At 29.7% G+C, this 26,179-nt stretch overlaps 2 protein-coding genes across 3 annotated transcripts; both read left to right on the plus strand.

The window, feature by feature from the left end:
• Positions 1-2,786: 2,786 nt before the first annotated feature.
• LOC109789483 (transcription factor PIF4) lies at positions 2,787-7,420 on the plus strand. 2 transcript variants are annotated; one of them, XM_083063506.1, is made up of 9 exons: positions 2,791-3,193; positions 3,811-3,901; positions 3,987-4,887; positions 5,206-5,304; positions 5,394-5,459; positions 5,692-5,757; positions 5,910-6,188; positions 6,293-6,422; positions 7,006-7,420. In XM_083063506.1, exons 2-9 carry the CDS (start codon positions 3,831-3,833, stop codon positions 7,026-7,028), a joined length of 1,635 nt encoding a protein of 544 aa, XP_082919632.1. In that variant the 5' UTR covers positions 2,791-3,193; positions 3,811-3,830; the 3' UTR covers positions 7,029-7,420. The 2 variants fall into 2 exon arrangements, with proteins under 2 accessions (XP_020204038.2, XP_082919632.1); XM_020348449.3 differs by lacking the exon at positions 7,006-7,420 and having other exon boundaries at positions 2,787-3,193; positions 6,293-6,608.
• An 11,770-nt stretch (positions 7,421-19,190) lies between these two features.
• LOC109795185 (polyamine oxidase 2) lies at positions 19,191-23,550 on the plus strand. The gene is made up of 10 exons (XM_020354617.3): positions 19,191-19,565; positions 20,043-20,158; positions 20,727-20,815; positions 20,923-21,036; positions 21,211-21,298; positions 21,464-21,549; positions 21,643-21,745; positions 22,205-22,302; positions 22,394-22,823; positions 23,041-23,550. The coding sequence occupies exons 1-10, from the start codon at positions 19,535-19,537 to the stop codon at positions 23,344-23,346; spliced, it is 1,461 nt and encodes a 486-aa protein (XP_020210206.1). The 5' UTR covers positions 19,191-19,534; the 3' UTR covers positions 23,347-23,550.
• Positions 23,551-26,179: the final 2,629 nt, after the last annotated feature.

Consider the following 26,179-nt stretch of genomic DNA (forward strand, 5'->3'; position numbering starts at 1 on the left):
AGTTTTCTTTATTATTTTCACTTCATAAGTCCATATTATTTGGGAAGAATTTTCTCATAATGTTCTTTTTAAATATGTCTATTCATTAATCTTGTCTCAAATCATACAGTAAGAATCTACCCATCTTTAAAAAAAATTTAAAAAAAAACACCTTCTAAATCAGCTCAATGGTTCTGCCCAATTCATAGTTTGGGCCAAAGTGTCTATTTGGTCCAACATCCAAGTGGCTACTTCAGTTTCAAATTACCAATTTAATAAAAACTAAAATGTTTGAAATTTGACAGAAACTGAAATGATTATGTAGAGAAGAGGGAACCCTCGTGGGATTATAGTGGCTTGTTGGTTGATTTAGGTGACAAATGTTACCCAAGCATGCAAAATGAAGGACGAGGAACGTAATAAATCAACGAGAATTGAAATTTGTTTAACAACAAATTATTACGTAGAATAGCATAAAGCAAAATCAATATTTGATGCTTATATGAATTTTAATATTGAATGATTCCTTAAGGGTCTTTATTGATTTTTTTTTTTTGTATGTGACAATTTTCTCTATGAGTAATTTTACATGTATTATAAAAATTCTATAACAATTTGTACAATATTAATTTTGTATTTATTTTTCTTCATAATAAATGAAGGAGTAATGTTTACTTACAATAACTTGTATAATATTATTTTTGTGTCTATTTTTTCCGTATGGACTAATGAAGAAAAATAGACACAAAAATGGTATTGTGCAAGTTGTTGTAATTTTTTATTATAAATATATAAATGAAAAAATATAGAAATATAAAAAAAAAAAAGTGATGTTATGCAAATTATTGTACAATTTTTGTTATATGTATAGTAATAATTTTTTTTAATTCTTTCCCATTTCTTTATCTCTTCTTAATTTCTTTTTTCTCTTTTTTAAAACATACTTTTAACATTTCTTTGAAAAAATAAAATAAAATAAAAAGTCAACTAATATATTATTCTATATTAGTGTAAACCCAATTCTTTATACTGATATTTTAATTTTCATTAAACAAAAGTTATGCCAATAGAATCTAATAATACATACTAAATTGTTAGTATATGCTTTTTTTTTATTTTATGTAATGTTCATCTCAATAGTTGTCACCATGAAAGTAAATTACTAGTCAAGGCGAATGCTAATTTTCTAAAATTTATGAAGTTCAAAATTTGAAAATATTTAATCTAATCACAACCTAAAAAATAAAAATAAAAAAGTCAGTTTCATTTGGCGTATATATCAATGAAATAATGAATATCATTCCTACTTAGTTTTTTTTTTTGTTTGAAAGCATTCCTACTTCTTAGTTGTTACCTCAACATTTCCATTTTCCACGTTACACTAGTGTTCAAATATGTTTCACGAAGTTGTCGTCCTTCCGTTGAATTTGAATTTGAATTTGAGTTTTACTTTAGTTGCAACCATACTGCATTAATTGTCATGCATTTTCTACCCATTGGCCTTTATTAATACGCGTACACACTTTGTCCTGTGCTAGCTGAGTTTTTATTTATTTATAAACATCTTTAGTATGGTCGAAGTTCGTAGCCACTGGAATTTAACACAAATTTAGATCGTTCAATTCTTTAAATACATCGTCATAAAATCGATTTTTAAAGAGGTAAATATTTTATTCAATGATTTTATATCTAAAAAACTTAATCTTGAGTTACGAGTCAAAAAAAAAAAAATTCTTAAAACAAATGATATAACTTTTTTTTATTTATCATATCATATCATATCACTTATAATATCTATATTTTAATAGTTAATTTTTTTTGGGCTTAGATCATATTTGTGTATTTAATTTAATTTACTTGTTTTATTAATTTAAAATAAAAATAAAAATAAATACTAGCAACACACTTTTATTATTAATACACCCATTTTTATTGACTAAAATTTATTTAAAATTATAACATCAAGAAAGAGAATCAATTAAATAAAATATGAGACTCGCTAAATTTTATATTTTTCAATAAATTTAACAAATTTGAGAGTGTATTTAAAAGAATGTTTTTTTTTTAAAATATTTATCTAAATTAGAGTGCACTTAAATAGGAATTCTCAATATTTAATAAATTCAAATCTCGATTCTTATTCATACAAGAAAAAAATTGAAATTATGAGAAGATATTCACTTATACTATTCGGTGATGAAGGCAAAAAATATTCCTAAATATGTTTGTGAAGGATGAAGGCAGTGAGTTGGCAATAGGTGGAGCAGTTCCTATCCATTTGCTGTGCTGCGCGGTGAACAAGTTGGCCGGTCGCTTTGCTTTGCAATCATCTGTCTTTGTCACTCAAGCTTTGTAAAGAAATTAATATTATTAGACATGAATCCTCCCATATTCTTAACTATCATAATATAATCATTTTTACAAAAAGAAAGACATACTTTTCATCAAACATAATAAATAAACTATACAAATAACTATGATAAATTTTCACTTAATAAAAAAATATATATCTTTGTTTCTTTAACATCATGATGTCATGGGGCTGATGTCCAATGCCATATCAGTTAAGATTCAAATTCCACATTATCCATCCACTCGTTTGAACTAATGAAAATTTTCTGAGTTGACCAAAACTTAAGTAGAAAATAATGAACTTGGACACCATGTGTTCTTGATAGATAGTTGATTAGTAGATGTCTAGATGAGCATGAAACGAGTGCCACATCTTTTTCGGACAATGCTGAGCCTTATCAGTCTCCAATTATATGCACCTTGTCCCTGCCACGTGTCGCCACCAGAATCAACATTCAGATATAGCATTCTCCCTGTGCATGGAGAATTAGATTTCCTTGTTTAATTTGTGTTTTCAACTTCAACAACCAGAACCTATAGAAGCAAAACAAATTGCAGACTCCGTTATTAATTGGTCCCCAATTCATTCACAAAATGACACATGTGCAGCCATGTTTTTCTCGCTGTTGACATGCACAAAGTAGTACCATTTTTTCATGGGATATTTCCACTATTCTCTCTCTGTACTTGAACATGTCACTGTCCTTCTTCTTCTTAAAAACTGTGTGCTACAAACTCCCTATGCAGAAGAACATGTTCATAGGGAAAAGCTAGAAGAGGGAGTTTCATGAGTTTCTAGATTCTAGCTTGTAGATTCTATTCAAGAAGTTACAAAACAAAAATTGCTTTTACCTTAACTCAGGTGTTCTTTTCTGCTATACTGTACTCATCATACTGACTTGTTATAATTGTAACACAAGAAACTCGGGTTCTTTTTTCTTGCCTGAAAATGATTTTTTTTTCTTTTCATTTTAATTAGTTCTTCGACCAGTCAAAGTGAATACGTTCATAGGAATATATCAATTACTTCTTAGTTTTTGAATTTGTGTCTCTGTGTGTATGTTTATGTGGTAGAATCTTCTCGATTTAATACTTAGAACAGCTTTCTAACTGACTACTCTCTCAAAAATTTCCCAATTTGTTGGGTTAAATGTTTGGTAATTTTTTTTTATAAATTTTCTGTTCTTTTTCTATGCTTGTTGACATGTACTTCAACCGTAATAGGAAAATAATTTTTCCTTTCCGGATCTCTTGGAGTTTGAACATTCGGTGCTTTATTTATTTACACAATTCACAATGGCAAAATCAACTTGTGGTTCCATTTCATTGGCCTTTTCTCCTCCTTGGCATGTTAGGAAAACAATTTATTATTATTTTCTTTCACTTCAAAAGTTCAATTAGCTGAACATTGCAAATTATTTTCCTCTGCTTGTGAAGTTTGTTTGAAGTCTGAAGTTCTCTCCTCTCTTGTTCAAACAGACAACTTGGTTTGGTGAACCATGAACAACAGTATTCGAGGTTGGGATTTTGAGAGTGATACTTGTCTCAACAACCAAAGAAAGTTAGTAAGGTGTGTGTTATCTATCTTTGTCAAATCAGAATTCAGTCACAATTAACTTTGTCTTGATTATAATTCTCTGTGGTCAATTACACAGGCCGGACCAAGAATTTGTGGAGCTCTTATGGCAAAATGGACAAGTAGTTATGCACAGCCAAACACATAAGCAACCAGTTGGGAACTCATCTAACTTGAGACAGGTTCAGAAAACTGATCAATCAACATTAAGGACTAGTGGGCCATATGAGAACTCTAGCAAGCTGGATCAAGAAAACGCAGCCCCATGGATCCAATACCCATTTGAGGACCCATCGGAGCAAGAATTTTGTTCAAACCTTTTACCTGAGCTACCACCTTGTGAAGTTGAATCTTACAAGCCAATCAGGCAAATGGAAGAGGGAAAAAATGCCAATTTTTTTGCCTCTAGTGCCCCTCATTTTACTTCAATTTCACAACCTCTACCACCTAACATGAAACCCTCCAGTGTTGAGGGATTCCAAGGGAATCCTATGCCTGCTCCAAGATTCCATGTCTCAGATCCATTCCAGAAAATCAATGACTTTGGTGCATCAGGCAAGGTCCTAAACTTTCCTCACTTTTCAACACCCCGTTATGTTTCTTCAGCATCTCAAAAAACTAGTGCTAACACGTCACAAGGAGAGGCTGGAGAGTACTCAGTGATCACAGTTGGTTCAAGTCACTGTGGCAGCAACAACATCCCTCAAGACCAAGATGTTAGCAGGATATCAAGCAATGGTATTTGGGCCACTGCTAATAATGCTACTTTATCTGCCGAGCCTGAAGCTGTTAGAGATTGTGTCCGGAGACCAGTTCATAGGAGTGACAAGGGAAAATCAGAGATGATTGAACCAACTGTGACTTCATCTTCCGGTCGCTCAGGCAGTACTGGTATTGGAAGAACCTGTTCCTTATCAACAAGAGATCATGGCCTAAAGAGAAAAGGAACAGAAGAAGAAGCGTCAGAGGAGCAAAGTGAGGTCACGCTCTTCCTCTTTCCATTTACCTTAGTGAATTAATGCATGCATGTTTTTCTCTTCTAATTTTTCTTTTTTGGGTTTTACTTCATGGTTTCTGTTGGTGTGCTAATATGAAGGAAAGTCCTACATTGGATGGATAGAGTTCGTTAGTGCGTTTTTTCCCGGTGTTTTATCCCCTCTTGTTCCCAACAGTACTTCTTAATATTTAGTCTTTAACTGAGTCGAATGATGTTGTGTGATTCATGTAGTTGGCTTCACCTAGAGAGACAATGCTAAGTTTTGTTGTTAGCTGATGAGTTGTGTCTACATGTGTAATAGGCCACAGAACTTAAATCAGCTGATGAAAATAAAACATCTCAGCGAACGGGGTCTTCCAGAAGGAACCGTGCAGCTGAAGTGCACAACCTATCAGAAAGGGTGAGGGCATGGTATTTTTCTTGTAATTTTTAAACTTGTGGTGTTAACTTAACACTTATTAATTACCAGTGTTGATTTTACCAATGCAGAGAAGAAGAGATAGGATCAACGAGAAGATGAGGGCATTGCAGCAATTGATACCTAACAGTAACAAGGTTCGCTATCATAATGCTTGTTGACATGTCACTATTTTAACTTTTTTCTGAAGAGATGCATGCATCTAGACTCAGACGATCAAGTCAATGTTTGGTAGGGTTAAAACTTAAAAAGTGGTATTTCACTGGCGCAGTACACACTGCACACACACTTTCTTTGTTTTTAACGATTCTTCTTTTCACAAGATTCAATCACCATGGTGTAATAACTAAGGGCTAGCTGTACATGCAGACAGACAAAGCATCCATGTTAGAAGAGGCAATCGAATACTTGAAATCACTTCAGTTTCAACTTCAGGTATATACAACTTGCAGTGATTTTTTATTTTTTATTTTTCAAATCGCTCAACAAATATTTTTTCATATATATAAATGTGAAGATCGAACGTTGATCACATAGTACTATATAAAGTTAAGTAATGTGTAAACAAATTTGGTTGTTTATGATAGGTAATGTGGATGGGGACTGGTATGACACCAATAATGTTTCCAGGAATTCAGCACTACATGTCACAGATGGGACTGGTTGCACCTTCTTTGCCTTCCATTCACAATCATATGCAATTTCCAAAATTGGCACATGATCAGACTCAGATGCCAAACCAAACTTTAATGTGTCAAAATCCAGTTTTGGGTGCATTTAATTACCAAAACCAGATGCAAAACCCGTGCCTTTCAGAACAATATGCACGTTACATGGGTTACCATCTTATGCAAAGTCCATCTCAGGTAAGTGGCTCATAGTTAAGTTAATTATCCTTGGATGGAGTTAATTTTCCATGTTATGTGTTACCATGTTGACGTTGGTTTTATTAATTGTTGTTGCATAGCAGGCAATGAATGCGTCGAGATATGGTTCGGAAGCAGTGCAACATAGTCAAACAATGATTGCACCCACCAATAATAGTAGCGGACCCATGAGCGGAACAGCTAATGTTGATGATGCTGTTAGTGGCAAAACGAGTAAGCCACTAGATACATTCAACCTTTTTTTGGATTTTTATTCCCAACAACTCTAGTTAAGAGACGACGAAAATAACTTTTTCTGATCATTTCACATTTTATTATAACGAGTGCTATAAGTATGAAATAATTCTTGTCTTATAATTATTGAAGTCAAATAAAATGAAAATTATTTCAATTTTTATATATTATTATAATCATCTCACCGATCAATTTTTGAGATGGTTAATATGATGTCCATTGTAAGAATTTGATATTTGTTTTACTTAGACTAATGACATGTCAGTAAATTATGTTAATGATATTTTAGGAACTATTAAAATATTAACTTGATTTTTATATATAAAAAAATTAATTAAAAGAGATTTTTTTAAAAAAATAGTTTAATTCCCTTCTATTTCCATGTTTTCGCATATGGTAATTAATCCAAACGTTTAATTTCCAAAAAAAAAAAAAAAAAAGAGTTTAGTTTCCTTCTATTACATATGATAGTTAATCCAAACGTGATAGTTCTTTTTGTGTTAGTTGCCTCCACTAAGTTATGTCTTTTCTCCATTGGCTACTTCCTTTTGTCACTTTCTAGGTTCTTCCACTTTTATTACCTGAATGGTGAATAGCAGCAATACCTGAAACTTACTCAAATAGGGGAATTAGCTAATGAAGTACGTCAATTCTACAAGCACCAAGATACCCTCCAATTTTATGTAATTTGGAATTGGAGAACAAGCAATTTAAAGTTTGTTGTTTAATTAACTTTGAGGAGTAAATTATATGAGAAATGTCGTTGATTGTGGACCAGGTATATATGTTATATCAGCTAGCTCCTAGATATATAGGACCCATCAGGTTCAGCAGGCATTTTGTATTGTTTGTAGATTTGGAAAAGTATATTATATAAGTTTAGTTAACGTGCTAATTTGTACTTCTATATATCTCAACTCATAATTATTATTTTATTATCAATGCTATGGACTGTGAAGGAAAGCTTCATATTCTTACTTCCTTTGCCTTTTATACCTTAGCTTAGCTGCTCCATATCCATATCAAACTCGACACCTTATTTTTAATTCTCATGAAATTATGTTAATACTCCTTTTTTTTATGAAGTCGATCACATGATATTTTTTTTTGTATTGTGACATGACATATGCTATGATTTTTATATTAAAATACAAATTTTTTTTTTGATTAAATGACTATTCAAATAAAAGAGATTTTTACTTTATATAATTTCATTAATTAATATTTTTAATCCACATTAAATATATTAGAATGTTTGTACATCGTTATTGAAATAATAATATTTTACTAACTAGAGCAATTTCTGAAAGTTTGAAAATTTTAAATATATATTTATAATCATTATCATTGAAATAATCATTTATCAAATAAATTAATTTTATATAATATATAGTAATTTACTAATAATAAGTTAATTTTGTCAGAACATTCTCTCGCTTTTTTGTGCAATTAATGTAGCACATTCTCTATTAATTATCTTGAGATTGTATACTAATTTTTTTTCAAGTTTGTATTAAAGATATTTTTTCAATCGAGATATTTGAAAACTAATTCATTTTAAGGAGTAGAGTTCATTCCAAGTAGATTTTTTATCTCCTAATAATTTTTTTTTCATATACATATTTCTCTCGGCATTAATTTTTTTATATAAAAAAATCCAACATTGTAAAATAATAAATTGCATCAATTAAGTACTAACTTAAAATCAAAACCAAGTTATAACCAACCACGATCAGGGAAAAACTATATCTTCAAAGGATAAAATTAAAAAGCTAAAATGGAACACCAATAATAAGAAACAGAATATGTCTTGGCTATAGCTTGTATTTAGGCTATGTCTTGGCTCACAAACTTTACTTATGAGAACGACTAAATTGAACTTGATTGTAAAATTGTGGTTGATGACTTACATGGATCTAATCGACTTATCTGAATATGGTTTTCTGATTCAAAAAGGACGATCTATCTTAACTTCTCATAAAAACTTCTCAGTTAGGTTTATTAAGAGACAAGCAAATCATGTTGTTCATTCCTTAGCAAGGACAACAAGATCATACACTAGTCCTCACACTTTTGATTTCATTCCACCATGTATTATTTCTCTTATTATGAAAGAAATGAATTAGTTTTGTTCCCTTAAAAAAAACTATATTATTTAAATTACCGTCCAAAAATTGTAACTATTCCTCTCCAAAACTTCATATTAAATTAGACATATTAAATTGTTAAAAGATAAAATTATTAAATAAAATATATTTTAAAAATATAAACCTTGGACAACACTAAGTGGCTGTCTTTCCACTAATCATACATAACATTAATTAGCCAATTATTGGATTTTAAATATTTAATGATGTTGCTGACAGTCTATTTAGTTATTTATATAGTATCACGTACTAACTCATATAATATATCTACTTAGGTCGACTCAGTTATGGGAAAATTGAATAGTTTGTGTTAGGTTTTAGATTTTAAGCTCAAGGTTTTTTTTTTTTGGTGTCGTTTTTTATTTCGAAGCTCAAGGTTTCAACTCCATTAATCAGTATTCAATAATGTTGTCATTGAGTAATAAAAAGAAAATATATTAAAACTACAAATAACTGAAATAGTTTTCCTTGATTAAAAAAAATAAAATAGTTTTCATTATTATTATTTTAATATTTAAACTTGATTGATGGAAAGAATTTGATAATCATCGTAGTACAATGCATTAATGCTTTCACTTTTTTTTTTTTAACTCATTCGTATACAAACTATCATTAGTCACTTGGCTCGATGGAATCTTTGAGTTCGTGACATGACATTTAAATCTTAATCCATAAAGTAAACAACGGCTTTTTGACCGAGTTGTTTAGAAAATTTTTTACGTAAACAGGTTCTTTTGAAAGTATTTATGTGTAGGACTATTTATAACGGTGTTTCTATGACCCATAGCGACACCAGTGATACGTGGCATTTTTGTGATTCCAGAGAAGCCATGAAAGTTATATTGACGAAATTGTTGTAACCCATAGCGACACTAACAGCTTAAACGAAGACGCTATAGCCCATAGCGCCCCATATTTTAAATTAAAAAAAAAAAAGCAAAAAATATATTAAATAAAGAAATAAATGAAAAAAAAAGTTTATAAAATAGTAATTAAAATGTATATGATAATGTAAAATAAAATAATTAAAAAGATAATATAGTTAATAATTTAAAAAAATCAAACTTTAAATAAGTGGTACTATGAGTGTCGCTATCGGCCATAGCGCTACTGTGAAAAATAAATAAATAGATATTTAATTCGTAATAATTAAATATATATAAAGAAAATAAAATAAATTACAGAGAAAATAAGCTTATAAATAGAAGATAATATTTATTTGCTAATAAAAAATAAATAAAATTTAAAACAAATTAAGTTAATAATTTAAAAAAAAACAAAAAAATAAGTGGCGCTATGGCCTATAGCGACACAGTGTCGTTATAGGCCACAACGCCACTGTGAAAAATAAATAAATAGATATTTAATTCGTAATAATTAAATATATATAAAGAAAAATAAATAAATTACAGAGAAAATAACCTTATAAATAGAAGATAATATTTATTTGCTAATAAAAAATAAATAAAATTTAAAACAAATTAAGTTAATAATTTAAAAAAAAAAACAAAAAAATAAGTGGCGCTATGACCTATAGCGACACTGTGTCGCTATAGGCCATAGCGTCACTGTGAAAAATAAATAAATAGATATTTAATTTTTAATAATTAAATATATATAAAGAAAAGAAAATAAATTACAGAGAAAATAAGCTTATAAATAGAAGATAATATTTATTTGCTAATAAAAAATAAATAAAATTTAAAACAAATTAAGTTAATAATTTTAAAAACAAAAAACAAAAAAATAAGTGGCGTTATGGCCTATAGCGACACAGTGTCGCTATAGGCCATAGCGCCACTATTTTATTTATTTATTTATTTATTTTAATTATTAACTTATTTTGTTTTAAAATTTGTTTATTTTATATTAGCAGTTAAATATGAATTTGTAATTATAAAGTTATTTATTCTGTAATTTATTTTGTTTTCTATATATTTTTTCCTTTAAATTATTTTCTGACGAATTAAAAAATTAATTTAATTATTTATCTACAATCTTTTAACACCTTGTTAACACATTCAGACATTCAGACAAATTTGTTAAATTAATTTTTTAATTCGTCAGAAAATAATTTAAAGGAAAAAATATATATAGAAAACAAAATAAATTACAGAATAAATAACTTTATAATTACAAATTCATATTTAACTGCTAATATAAAATAAACAAATTTTAAAACAAAATAAGTTAATAATTTTAATTAAAAAAAACAAATAAAATAGTGGCGCTATGGCCTATAGCGGCACTGTGTCGCTATAGGCCATAGCGCTACTCAGCTAAATAATTAAATACATTTTTTTAAAATTATGTTTTTTAAAAATTAAATTTTATTTTTATAAATATATAATAAGTAAACTCAGTTTATTATTTTTAGGGTACATTTAAATTATTTTAGTTTTTTTCATTTTTTTTCTTAAATGGTGTCGCTATGGGTTACATCATTTTTGTTGGCCCATCAACTGTGTTGGCCCAGTCCATAGCGACACTGTTATGGCTCAGTCCAGCCCATTCTGGGCCAAAAAAAAAATTGCTACGTGGCATGGGTGTCGCTATGGCCCATAGCGACACCGTTGTAAACAGTCCCAAAGGCGTAAATACTTTCAAAAAAGCCTCATTTACATAAATAAGTTGGTCAACGGCTCCACATTAATCAAAAAGCCATGGCTTGAGTTCATATTAAATCAGAGAATCCTACTACTTATTTCCCTTGTCACGGTGTGTAGGAATTCTTCATGCTTGTACTTGAAATGCAGAATGGCATCAAATATATAAATCTCACTTTCATATGTTTCTTTTATATATTCTCTCTTTCAATCATCATCATCACTTCATTCCATTTTCACACATGTCCCCTTCAACTTTCCCCACGAAAGCCGTAGACCCTCAAATTTTTGTTCAAAACAGTGTCTACTTTAGGATAAGATCATGGATCATGATGTTATTTCAAGCAAGGAAATCAATCAAATTGTGTGAAACACATAAATGAAAGGGACATGATAGAAGGCATAGATGAGACCCACATATGGGGAAATGTACTAACTAGAACATAAGAGATGGGTGAATGATTAATTCATGCCATCCAACTTCGTCGTATGTGGACAACTTTCTAGTTTCTTCCCACTCACCCATCTCTTTCTTGAAGTTGCATCTTGGAAAAAGATTGATATCAACCTTTTATTTTTTTTTTCCCATTATTTTGTGAAAAGATTATTTTCGTTTGTGGTGTTTACACTCACAAATTGAACTTAGAAGTCATTGTCTCTATTCTCTAATCAACCGCTAGAATACTCATATCGTCATTATTACATAGTAAATTGATTAACCAACTGCAATAGCAATGTAAAAAGTAAAGAAAAGAAAATTGAAGATCATTGACTTTCTTTCTCTTTATTTTAAGTTTCGTTGTTTGGGGGAAGGGTCGATGACTTCTTAAATAAGTCAAAAGTCAAAGCAGTATATAGTACGCTTAATTAGTCAATAAAATTAAAACAGTGATCAATTAGAAAAATGGACATGAAGTATTGAAGATTAACTATTATAATTAATAACCTACTCACTTGTATATCGTGTAAGTTCAATTAGGTGGTCCAGGAATTTGCTCCTAACTATTGGGTTTTTTTTCTTCATTTTTCTGTGAAGTGGTGTCCCAATTATGTCGTTAGTGAGCATTGGTGATCGGCAAGAATCGGGAAGTCGGTAATTTGACTGTATTTTGATTGTTTAATGGATTTGGGTGGTTGCCGATTGGTCAAGGAACTGTGCGTGCTCTTAGGGCTACCTCCCTAAAATTTGTTCTTCAACCTTCACTCTTATTCTTACCATCATTGTGTGTGTTGTCACTTGTCAATATTTTTTTATTACTATTTTTCTCTTAAATATAAGTAATAAGTTAAATTTTTATCTTAATTATTAGTAATATTTATTAATTTTTAAAGTTACTTATGAAACATTTGATAGGAAAGAAATTTTTTATATTTTGGAATCATGATTTTTAGAATTACAAATTTAAGGAATCATAATTTTTTAGAGTAATTAAAATCTATTTCATTATTTATAAAAAAAATTAAAAATATTCATACAGGGATTTTCAAAATTAAAGATTTTCATATTTGATTACAATAGCATATTTTTGGGTATATAAATATTTTTTTAAAAATATTCTTTATTAACATAATATTATTATATATATTTATTTACTTAAATTTTATTATAAATATAATATTAAACTATTTTAAAAAGTCAATAAATTATATTTAAAATTATTTGAATACATAATTTAACTAAAGAAATGAATGAAGAAAAATGTTACCTTGTAATTAAGAAAGATAAAAATATATTATTTCATTTTATTCAAAAATAATAATAAAAGTTAATAAATATTATTAAATTATAAAAAGAAAAAAATTAATAATATTATTAAAACTGACAAGGTTAAAAAATAATGAGGTATAAAAAGACAAAAAATATATATATGAGATAGAGAGAGGGGGGAGGGCAGGTGAGAGAGATATAGAAAGGGAGAGAGAAAGAAAAAGATAGAGAGCAAGCGATACTTTGAAAAGATACATCTCAACTATGTGGCTAAACGACCATTGTGGTGCAGTTTTACAAACAATATACCAAAATGGGGTTGTTTTGAAACATATTACACCTTTGGGGCTATTTTATTGGGTGTCGCTATGACCCATAGCGACTCCCATGACACGTGGCTTTTTTGTTTTTTTTTTGCTTGGTTGGCTGGACCAGTGTCGCTATCAGCTGGCCCACCACAGCTGATGGGCTTAAAAAAATTATGTAGCCCATAGCGACACTGGGTAAAGAAAAAAATAAAAAAAGGAAAATAATAATAATGTAAAATAAATATAATAAAGTGAACTATTTATTATATAATTATAAAAAGAAAATTAAGTTTTAAAAAAACGTAATTTTAAAATAAATAAAATGTATTTTTTTAACACAGTCGCTGTGGCCCATAGCGCTTGAGTGGAGCTATGGGCCATAGCGCCTGAGTGGAGCTATGGGCCATAGTGCCTGAGTGGAGCTATGGGCCATAGTGCCCCAATTTAAATTTTTGTTTTTCATTTTTAAATTATTTTTTACATTTTATTACTTATTTTTTAAAATTAACATTTTTTTCTTATTTCAATCTTTTTTTCCTTTTTACCCGTTATTTTTTTATAAATTTGTAAAAAAAAATTATATTTTAAAAATATTAGATATATTTTTATAACTGGCGCTATGGGCCATAGCGCCTGAGTGGAGCTATGGGCCATAGCGCCCCAGTATTTATATTTTTTTTTTCGTTTTTAAAATATTTTTTTACATTATATTACTTATTTTTAAAAATTTACATATTTTCTTATTTCAGTTCTTTTTTCCGCTTTTTTTGGAAAAAAAATTTTAATTCATTTATCAGTTTTTATATTTAAAAATTATTAAAAATAATTTACGATAGGCGCTGTCTGTCATAGCGCCCAGTATGCGCTAGCAGCCACAGCGTTCCAATTTTTACATTTTTTAAATACTATAATTACAAAATTTTGTTTATCAACTCCAATATTTAATACTGTTAATTGATTGTTGCCGTAATTTTTAATAAAAAATTTAGAATAAATTATACATGGAATATACATATATATACACCAGTTAAAAACTTCAAAGTTACAAGACGTGTAAAAGGTAAAAAAAAAAATGGTATCAAAATTGACGAAGAGTAAAATATGATTTTAATGTTCTCTATTACAATTTTCATAAAATTATAAATATATCTCAACAAATTATGAGCATCCAACTGTCCCACCACTTTTGTTCAATACTTCAAATCATTATTAATGTCCCAGCAAAAGGTGAAAATTAGAAGCGCTACAGGCGCTATGGGCCATGACGCCTAACAGGCGCTCTGGGCCATAGCGCCCCATTTTTTATTTTTATTTTTTCGTTTTAATTTTTTTATTGCATTATATTATATTTTTTTTTATTTATATTTTTATAAATTACAGTTCTATTTTTCCCTTTTACCAACTAATTTTTTTATAATTTTTTAATCATGTATAATATTTAAAAACAAATTTTAAAATGATTTATTACAAGCGCTATGGGCCATGGCGCCTAACAGGCGCTCTGGGCCATAGCGCCCCACCTTTTTTATTTTTTTTTCGTTTTTAATTTTTTATTGCATTATATTATTTCTTTTTTAAAATTTATATTTTTTATAATTTTTTAATCACGTTTAATTATTACTTTTAATTTTATTTATTATTACTTTAATTACTATTTGTTATCAAAATTTATTTTTTATTTGTCTTACATTACTGTTATATTTATTCGTTTTTTCTTCACATTTTTTTTAATATTTTTAAATTTATAATAATATATTTTTTTTTATTTATATCAATGTTCTGTTTTAGGCTATAGCGACTTCATTTTTAGTCCAATGGAGGCGCTATAGCCTACAGCGACTTGTTCAAGTTCTCCACCAGCTACAGCGACACTTCTGATATGGCTTTCATGGCTTATCTTCAGGCCCAGGATTGCCACGTGTCATGTGTGTCGCTATGGCCCATAGCGACACACATGAATACAGCCCCAAAGGCGTAAAATGTTTCAAAACAACCCCAATTTCGTATATAGTTTCCAAAAGTGCCTTACAATGGTCGTTTAGCCCAACTATGTATATTTTTTATCTTAAAAATGGATGTTATGCTCTTTTTATATACATAAAAAAAAAAATTCCCTAATTTGATAAAGTTGAATTCTCCACTCTCATCTCTCATGTGAATATTTTTGTGAAAAAATAAAATAAAAATAGTTCTCACGAAATAAGTATAGTTTTTTTTTTAAAATAGTTACCAATAATAAAGAATCAAGATTTTCAATTTAAGATTATCAGAAAAGTAAAAATATTTCACGTATTAAACATTTTTTTAGGAATTATTTAGTAGGGAAGAAGTTTTTTTATACCCACAAATCATGATTCATGAGAATTACAAATATGGAAGTCATTATTTTTGGGAATAGTAAAAAGATATTTGATTACTTATAAAGATTCCTAGGAATATTCATATAAAAATTTTGAGAGTTAAAGATTTCCATATTTGATTACAATAAAATATTATTGGTTATACAAATACATTTTACAAAAATATTCTTTATTAAAATAATCTTATTAAATAAATTTATTTATTTAAATCTTATAACAAATATGACATTAAATTAGTTTTAAATTTTGAAAAATTATAGTTAAAATTATTTAAATATAGAATTCAATAAAAGAAAATAAGAAATAAAAATGCTAAATAATACTAAAAAGGATAAAAATATATTATTTTATTTTATTCAAATAAATAAATATTAACAAATATTATTAAACTTTAAAAATAAAATAGACGTTAGTAATATTATTAAAATTAATAAAATCAAGAAATAATGAAATACAAGAAAGAGATAGAAAAAAAATAAAGATATGGAAGAGAGAGAAAAGACAAAGAGAGTGAGAGTGAGAGTGAGGCTTTGTTTGGATTTGAAGATGGAAAAGGGGAAGTGGAAAAGGAGAGATTTGAAGGGAAAGTGAGTGGAAAGTGAGGTTGTTTGGATTAAGGGAAAGTGAGTGGAAAGTATAGAGAAAGTTTGTGAATGAATTGATTGATGTGATAGATAAAAATAAATTTTTTAATTGATAATTGTGAAAGATTACTATTTTTCCCTTAGGTTAAAAAAAGTTTATAATTATTATAATTAAAAGATAAATATATAAATTTTAACTAAAAAAATTAAAAAATATTAATTTAAAAATAAATTAATTTAAATATTTGCTTTAAATTTAATGATAGATAAAAAAATAAAAATTTAATAGATGAATATATAATTTACACTTTTACCCTTGGATTAAAAATGAGTATAATATTATTTATTGTAATTAATAATAATTACAATAAAATTATATTAATAGGTACAATTTAATATAAAAAAATGATAAGAATAATAATAAATATTAGAAAAATAATAAGAATCATAATAAATAATAATGATACTAATTATAATAAATAATAATAATATTAATAAAAATGAAAATAATAATATTTATAATAATAAATAATAATAACAAAATATATTATGATAATTATATTTTGTAACATTATTTTATTAATTTTTATGAAAGTGTTATTATTTTAATTTTATAAACATGTATTAATTAATTTTTTTTATATTTGCACTTTTTGATGTCAATATTTAAATAATAAAATTTTATTAGTATAAAAAAAATGTACAATAAATTTTTTGAAAGTTAATTAATAAATTAAAAAAATTGATAAATCATTAACATAAATCAGAATGAAATGAAGATACATTTGTTAATTGTACAAGTTAATTTTTACCAATTAAAAAATTAACAAATTTTTAACATTACAAAGTAGATGAGTGATATAACCGAACTTTATTATATATCAAAGTGAGAACATAAAAATATTAATATTTAATATTATTATTTTATTTATATATATATAAATTAAATAAATATTTAATTTATATATATATATATATTAAATATTAAATATTAATATTAAATAATTATATTTAATTTAAGGTATTATATATTAAATATTAATATTAATATTAAATAATTATATTTAATTTAAGGTATTATATATTAAATATTAATATTATATATATATATATATATATATATATATATATAAACGGTATTAAATAATCATCATTAATAACAAATTAATGACTCTAGAACGGCCCGTTCCGAATCCGGAACGGCCGTTATGGACTCATTTGCCATGTCTCATTGACATACCTGGAACGGCCCGTTCCAAAAGTGAAACGGCCCGTTCTGATTTCACATATTTCTCATAAAATGCATTTTTGGAACGGGCCGTTCCGGGTTCCACTGGCAGCGAAAATACCCTGCTTAATCGATTATGGCCTTGCCATAATCGATTATGCCTCACCCATAATCGATTATACAAGGCCATAATCGATTATGTGGCCAACCATAATCGATTATGCTCCTTCGTATATACAAATGAGATCAAACTTACCTTCAATGGAGGAGCTCTTTCCACAATCACTCACCACCAACACCCACCAGCCACCACCAGCCACGCACCAGCAGCCACCACCAGCCACGTTACGTCGAGAATGAGTCACCAGCCCGTGGAGAACGTGGAGAATCAGTGAGCAACACCAACCACCAGCGTCGAAATTCTGTCAACCATAATCGATTATCTTATGTTGCATGGCACATGCATGGGAGGGGCATTTTCGAATTTTCACAAATCCTATGTGTCTTTCACCTCCTTTCTTCCCTTTTGTGCGAGGAGAGCAACAGTGCTTCTCCTCGCTTTTCTTCGCCTTTCCTTCGTTCCAAATTAGGGGAAACAAACGAATACTTTCCACGCCTTTCTTTGCTCGTGAACAGTACTTTCCCGGAAACAAACACTACCTGAGAGAGATATAGAAAGGGAGAAAGTGAAATAAAAGAAGTGAGAGAAAGGGAGAGGGGAGAGAAGAAGAAAAGGGGAGTAAGAGAGGGAAAGAGAGAAATAGAAGGGGAGAGGAAGAGGGAGAAAGGAAGAGAGTAGGAATGAGAGAGAGAGAAGGAGAAAGAAAAACAGAAAGAGAAAGAGATTTTGTTTTAAAAATGAATATTGTATTTTTTTCATTATATTAGACTTTTCCACTAATTAAGAAAAGTTAGATCCATAATAATGTTTTTGTGAAAAAGTAAAATAAAAATAGTCCTTCCAAAATTATATTCTTGATATTTTTTTAATAGCTACTAAAGATAAGAAGCCAAAATTTCAATTTAAAATTTAAAATTCTTAAGAACGTAAAAATATTTCGAATACTAGACGTCCCTTAAAATTAAACTTTTTTTTTAATATACTTTTCATTTATTGTTAATTCTACTTTCAATACATTCACTTATAACTAATATTAAATATAACAATCACTAAATATAAACGGTATCTTTAAAATAAAACTTAATTTTTTATAAAATTAATTAAAAGTAATAATTTTATTTTTTAATTTTTAATTTTGATAATTTATCTTATATTACTTGATGATGGTCGAGATAATATTATATATAGAAATATACATGTAGAAGCCAAGAAACTTGAGTGATAGGTAAGTTACCAACATAGGGTGGGCAACCTCATTTTCGCAACAATCTGCTTCTCTTTTTAATCAATACGTACCAAACACCAAAACATGTAGTAATGAATAGAGCTCCCTATATAAGAACCTCTGACTTTATTTTATTTTATTTTTTATTTTCCAAATAAGAAACCCTTACGTTTTATTACACTTATTTATTCTTATATAATATTACATATATTTAATCAAATCCAAGATTATATAATTTAAAATTTCTTAACAATTTCTTTCAATTTATTACAAATATATACATCCTGCGTATAATCAAACTTTTTATATTTACTATTTTAATTTTTTTTACAAATTTATTAAATATAAAATTGAATATTTAAAAAATGCTATATTATTTTCTGTGCAATTCACGGTCAATATACTATAGTTTATATTTAATTTAGATGTGGTATTGGATTTGCAGTTTGCAGTTTCCAGCAGAGTGGCGTGACGTTTTAAAAGAAACCATTAAATAAAAAAAAAAAAAAAAAGGTGGAATGCAACTTCTCTTCCGATTCACCAATTATATCATTATCAACTCTCCCAAACCAACCACTTTCCTCTCCTTCGCCGCCGATCCGATCCATCTCACAGTGGTTCGCCTTTCGAAATTTAGCTGCATGAGCTGGTTCGGGAAGCTGCGTTTATTCTCCAATTTCAATTCATTCTACTTCATTACTTGTCTCTTAATTTTTATTCTCCATTTCTCACCTCAATCCCTCCAACCCTCATTAATCGACGCTAAATCTAATCACACTTCTATTTTCCCTCTTTCCTCGCAATATGGAGTCCCGATTCAGGAGTAATCGCAGAGGTTCCTTCTCCACCACGCCCTTTTTATTTTTTATTTTATTTTATTTTATTTTATTTTTAATGCTTTTAACGCGTCTACAGTTTCACTTTAATTTGATTTCGTTTTGTTTCTCAATATAATAGTGAAGTCATTGTATGGTACGAATGAAAGGCTAATGTCACCACGTGCATGCCTATTTTCTTGTTTCAACTTTGAAATAGATCTAGGGTTTTGGGTAATCGAGTTTCTGAAAGTGATCTTTACTCTTTTGGGAGAATAAGATTGCTATCTCGTGGAATCTAGCCGCGAATGTGACTTGTGTTTTGGCTGGTTTTACTCTCGAGTGTTTAAAAATAAAGATTATGATGATGTCTTTTTTTAGTGCTGATTGCTGAATAATGAGTGTGATTTGAAAAGGGAAATAATGTCTTGGGTCATCCTTGCTTTTATTTCTCTGTGCTACAATTGACTTGGATCCTGCTTCCTCCTTCTTTGTAGGTCTTTGCTATGAAAATGTTGACAAGGAGCAGGGGAGGTCCCCGTCTGTTATTGTCATTGGAGGTGGCATGGCTGGGATTGCTGCTGCTCGGGCTCTTTATGATGCCTCGTTTCAGGTATTCAAGCAAAATAATATATTTAATCACTATCTTTTACTTCAAATTTTAGTTTGTTGGACTTGCATGCCACTCTAATATACAATGATAAGTTTTCCAAGTCTGTCTTGTGCCTGCATACTTGACTACAATGAATTGTGTCTATGATTAGCTGCATGGATTGTGAAACTTTGCTTTGCTTCTGACCTCAGAAGTTTAATGTTAATTGCAATCTATTTCGGTGGAAAAATTGTTACACTCATCTATTGTTGTGTCTGTTATGTTTTGGCTCAACTTAGAGGTTGTGTGTGGGTAAGGTTGTTTACTTTAAAGCATTTTATATTTCCTGGGTGCTACCACTTCACTTGGTTACTTTGCTAGTTTAGAATTGGACTGGTTTTGTACATTAGTCAAATCAAACCACACATTTTGAATGAGAAAAAATTCACAAAGTGAAAAAAACAAGCAAACATATATTTAGCTCATGAAGAGAGGCAACATCTCCATTATTGTTTTTGCTTTCCCTTCTTGGACATGCATGCTTTTGTACTTGTTAGATTATTTATTTGCATAAATTTACTTTTTTCAGGTTGTTCTTTTAGAATCACGGGAAAGACTTGGTGGCCGAATACACACTGATTACTCATTTGGCTTTCCTGTTGACCTGGGTGCATCTTGGTAGAGCTTATACTCTTTGTTCTCATTAAATTTTTATTTTTTTACTGTAGATAAGAATGTGGCATTTCTCCCTTTTTTAGTATTAAAAGTGGCTGACTTTGTTTTAGGTTGCATGGTGTTTGCAAGGAGAATCCATTGGCTCCATTGATTGGGAAACTGGGACTACCTCTTTACCGTACTAGTGAGGATAATTCTGTCCTTTATGACCATGATTTGGAAAGGTACAAATGCCTCTTTGATTTTAAATGATATTATTTAAATATTTCTGCTTTACTTCTATAATTAATTGGTGACATTAGTGTATGCATCAATTTATCCTCTCCTCTCCTTATCCTGAATGGGATACATTATTGTGTACAAGTTTTTTCTAATTGAAATTCATCAACTTCTTGCAGCTATGCACTTTTTGATATGGAGGGAAATCAAGTTCCCCAAGAGTTGGTAACAAAAGTTGGTAAATTTTTTGACATGATTTTACAAGAGGCAAGTCATTTAATATTTGTAGTTATTTTGTTTATCTGATATATTGAATTTTCAAAATAGAAAAAGAAAATATTCAGGAATATACTGCTTTTTTGATTGTTTCTATATGTTTGATTCCATTTATTACGATCATCATCCCTAAAGATTGACCTGAGTTTAATGCAGACAAATCACGTACGAGAGGAATTCACTGAAGACATGTCCATACTCCGCGCACTTTCCATTGTTTTTGAAAGAAAACCGGAATTGAGGTCATTATTGGCATAAAAAAATCCCTCAACCTCCATTATTCATTTTCTTGAAGCCCAAGTAATGTATAATTTAACTTTTTCTGTTGGATGCAGGTTGGAAGGGCTATCATACAAGGTGTTGCAGTGGTATATATGCAGAATGGAGGGCTGGTTTGCTGCAGATGCTGATGCCATATCACTGAAATGTTGGGATCAGGTAATTTGATAAAACCAAGTTTGAGATATTTGGGTTCTATTATCTATATATCCATTTCAAATTTGTGTCATTCAAATTTGAATTGCATGACATATCATTGATTGGTGGTAGGCCGAACCGCTGAAGTGAATCGGAAACTTTTTCTTTTTTGTCTATTTATAATTATTGATCTATTTTTTCTATACCTATTTTAACTGAAGAACATGATGTTGGTCGTAAAGTTGCAAACTCACAGACTCACAGTTATACCTTATATGTTTGAGTTTGAGGTTAAATGGCAACATATGACTTATTACTGGTTTCCATAAAGCATATTAGACATAAAGGATGTATTATGAGATAGATAAGTGGCTTCATATGGTGCTTCTAGTCACAGTATGCTGCTAGTTTATTGTTGATTACTGCATGCGTAAACATCTTTCATGTATAACTTATCCTTCTTTGTATACCTGCATACAGGAAGTATTGCTTCCTGGTGGTCATGGTCTTATGGTCAGGGGTTATCAGCCTGTTATAAATACCCTAGCCAAGGGTCTTGACATTCGCTTGGGACACAGGTATATATTAGTTTAAAGTTTTGTTTTGGAAGTCTATGTTCTGTTATGTTGCTTAACTAAATTTAATGGCTTTGATAATACCTCTTCTCAGGGTCACAAAAATAGTTAGGCAATATAATGGAGTAAAGGTGACGGTAGAAAATGGGAAAACATTTGTTGCTGATGCAGCCATTGTTGCTGTACCTCTTGGGGTACTGAAGGCAAAGAGCATAACATTCGAGCCAAAGCTCCCAGACTGGAAAGAAGCTGCCATTTCTGATATTGGGGTTGGAATTGAGAATAAAATAATTTTACACTTTAAAAATGTTTTTTGGCCTAATGTGGAATTTTTAGGAGTAGTTGCAGAGACATCTTATGGATGCAGCTACTTTCTTAATCTCCACAAGGCTGCCGGTCGTCCTGTCCTTGTTTACATGCCTTCTGGGCAGCTGGCCAAAGACATTGAGAAAATGTCTGATGAAGCAGCTGCTAACTTTGCTTTCATGCAGCTCAAAAGGATCCTTCCAGATGCTTCTTCTCCGGTAACCTTGATAATTTTTATGATTTATTTCACTTTTAAACTATGCAAGAAAATGCTTCAACCCATATCTGTAGGCGGCAGTTTCCCAAATTTAATTCCTTTTTGTTCCTGTACATATAATATTCGCAGACAATTGCTATATGGTTGAATCGAATGTTATTTTTTCGTGTCAAGTCTGTTGTTCATGTTTTGAGGATGTAATTTGTTTCAATATGCAGATTCAGTATCTTGTGTCTCATTGGGGTTCAGATATCGATACGCTAGGTTCCTATAGCTATGATGCAGTTGGGAAACCACATGATCTATATGAAAGGCTACGGGTCCCTGTAGACAATTTATTCTTTGCAGGCGAAGCAACGAGTATGTTGTATACGGGGTCTGTGCATGGTGCATTCTCTACTGGAATGATGGCAGCTGAGGACTGCAGGATGCGTGTCCTAGAGCGTTACGGGGAGCTAGATTTGTTCCAGCCGGTAATGGGAGAGGATGTTTCAGTGATACCACTCCAGATCTCTCGTTTGTAATCTCCAGATGCTCCCAGTGGCATATCTGGTGTTAAATGTTGTGTTGAACTGTTGGTGTGTTCCTTAGAACTGCTGTGACTCCTAGAATTTGAATTACGCAGAAATGCCTTAGTGACATGCTGCCTCATTTGAGTTTTTTACTCAAATAATATTATTTTTAAAAAAATTTACTCAAATAGCAATTATACAAATTTATTTCTTGAACTAGCACCATTTATTATTCACGTTTCGGAACGGGTCGTTCTGAAATCAGCATGGGCCGTTCCGGATTAAAAAATAATACATGGAAAATAAATCAGAACGGGCCGTTCCAAAATTGAAATTAGCACATAATAAATGGAACCAGAACGACCCATTCTGAAAGCAGAACGGGCCGTTCTGAAAGCAGAACGGGCCGTTTTGACTTATAAATAATTTTTTTTTCGATATTCACTTATCAAATACCAAAATTCAGAAATTAAAATCAAATAATTAAATTTATTGAATATTAACATTATAAATATATCTAAATAAATTTATTAAATTTCAATACAACAATAAAAATTAATGGTGGCAGAAATTGATTATGTTGTTCTTTAATGTCCATTTCTGTTTTAATCCTGTTAGACTTTAGTCGACCCTTAAAAGTTTGCTTGAGTTCTTGATTTGGCTACAAAGTTAGACCAGTAGGCTAATAATCTTCATGTCGGAGCTCTCCAAATTGTCTTTCGTATACCTTTTTGGAACTTGCCGCAATCATATCACATTTCATTTAGTCTTACTGTAAATTTCCCAGCGGGTCAAACTTTTCTCGGATGTAATCTTCATGTCGAAGCTCTCCAAACTGTCTTTCGTATACCTTTCTGGAACTTGTCGCAATCATACCACATTTCATTTAAGCTTATTGTAAATCTCCTAGCGGGTCAAACTTTTCTCAGATGTAATCTTCATGTTGGAGCTCTCCAAACTATCCTTCGTATACCTTTCTGGAACTTGTCGCAATTATACCACATTTCATTTTAGTCTTACTATAAATTTTCCAGCAGGTCAAACTTTTCTCGGATGTAATCTTCATGTCGGAGCTCTCCTAACTGTCATTCGTGTACCTTTCTGAAACTTGTCGCAATCATACCACATTTCATTTAGCCTTGCTGTAAATCTCCCAGCGGGTCAAATATTTCATTTGGAGAGCTCCGACATGAAGATTATTGACCTACTTTCACTGGTCCAACTTTGTTGCCAAATCCAGAACTCAAGCGAACTTTTAAGGGTCGGCCAAAGTTCAGCAGGATTAAAACAGAAATAGACATTAGAGAACAACATAATCAGTTTCTGCCACCATTTATCTTTATTGTTGTATTGAATTTTAATAAATTTATTTAGATATATTTATAATGTTAATATTCAATAAATTTAATTATTTGATGTTAGTTTCTGAGTTTTGGTATTTGATAAGTGAAAATTGAAAAAAGAAATTATTTGTAGGTCAGAATGGCGGCCGTTCTGAAAGTGGGCCGTTCTGATCCCACTTTTTATGTGCTAATTTTGATTTTGGAACGGTTCGTTCTGATTTATTTTCTATGTATTGTTTTTTAATCCAGAACGGCCCGTTCTGATTTCAGAACGGCCCGTTCCGAACATGAACAGTAATTGATGCTAGTTAAGAAAATAAATTTGCACAGTTATTATTTAGATAATTTTTTTAAAAAAATAATATTATTTGAGTAAAAAACTCCCTTCATTTAGTTATATTTGCCAATTATATGTATGGTAACGCATTGGTGTTTTCTCTGTTGTCTTTAAGCTCTATCCTTTTTAGGACTCTTTTTGTTGGAATTTTAGGACTTATTTTATCAGTGGAGAACTTTGCCGAATCATTGTAACTAGACTAGTAGGGCAGTAGGATATATATCATATATTAAACTGGTGTATGGCTCGTGCAGCAATTCATCCAGAACGGTATATTTTTTGTACGAGTAGCGATTATCATAGTCACTTTTTCTTCTATCTAACATCTACCTTACTTTTTATTTTTATTTTCTTTTTTATTGTCTCTTCAGTCTTCATTTCTCAATAATCATCAACCATATTAATTATTATCCCTTTTTTTTTTTTCCTTTTCATCCATACGCACACCTAAAAATGATGTGTATGCTGATCTTATGTATTTTCATACGGAACTCATAGAAGGTGTGAAGTTTGCTGCTCAAAATAATAAGAGTTCTATTATCATCGGAAGTGATTGCAAAAGGGTAGTTAATACTTAATATTAACACAACTAGAGATACACGCGCGCGATGCGGAAATAAAAAAGAAATTATTTAAATTAAAAAATATATTATTTTGTTAGTTAATATATAATTTTTTTAATTATATAATATGACTTTGTTATTGATTTCTTTTACAACAAATAAATTTATTATTGTTTGTAATAGGGTTTGTAAAGAAAAAATATTATTATAAATACTTTTAACATTTATATTTATATAATATTTCATGTTTTATTATCTTTTAGTTAGATTCAAATTCAAAAATATAAGGTTCAAGTAAATAATCTTTTAAAAGTTCATAACTAAAGATAATATATCCAAATAAATATTTTTTTTATAAAAATATTAATTTGATCCCTTATAATATTTTAAAATTTCAATTTAGTCTCACTTTAATTTTTTGTTTCAATTTGGTCCCTAATAAGTTAAATCACTGCAATGTTGGACCTTTCGTTCAAATTTCTTAAACAGAGTTAACTGTCGGCTACGTGGATGCCACGTAGATGCATAGGTGGCAAGGTCTCGTGTCCTCCTCCTCCACTTTCTTTAATGCATCTGGAACGGCCTGTTCTGAAACTAGAACG

Source organism: Cajanus cajan, chromosome 9 (genome assembly GCF_000230855.2).
Source record: "Cajanus cajan strain Asha chromosome 9, NIPB_CcT2T_4, whole genome shotgun sequence".
In the NCBI taxonomy this organism is placed as follows: domain Eukaryota; kingdom Viridiplantae; phylum Streptophyta; class Magnoliopsida; order Fabales; family Fabaceae; genus Cajanus; species Cajanus cajan.

Bases quoted from the DNA above. Each gene is read 5' to 3' on its own strand.
- LOC109795185 (XM_020354617.3), top strand. From the start codon at position 19,535: ATGGAGTCCCGATTCAGGAGTAATCGCAGAG. The intron at 20,159-20,726 runs GTATTCAAGCAA...TACTTTTTTCAG, and splicing joins TTTATGATGCCTCGTTTCAG to GTTGTTCTTTTAGAATCACG. The intron at 21,746-22,204 runs GTAATTTGATAA...ACCTGCATACAG, and splicing joins CACTGAAATGTTGGGATCAG to GAAGTATTGCTTCCTGGTGG.
- LOC109789483 (XM_020348449.3), top strand. From the start codon at position 3,831: ATGAACAACAGTATTCGAGGTTGGGATTTTGAGAGTGATACTTGTCTC. The intron at 4,888-5,205 runs GTCACGCTCTTC...CATGTGTAATAG, and splicing joins CGTCAGAGGAGCAAAGTGAG to GCCACAGAACTTAAATCAGC. The intron at 6,189-6,292 runs GTAAGTGGCTCA...GTTGCATAGCAG, and splicing joins TTATGCAAAGTCCATCTCAG to GCAATGAATGCGTCGAGATA.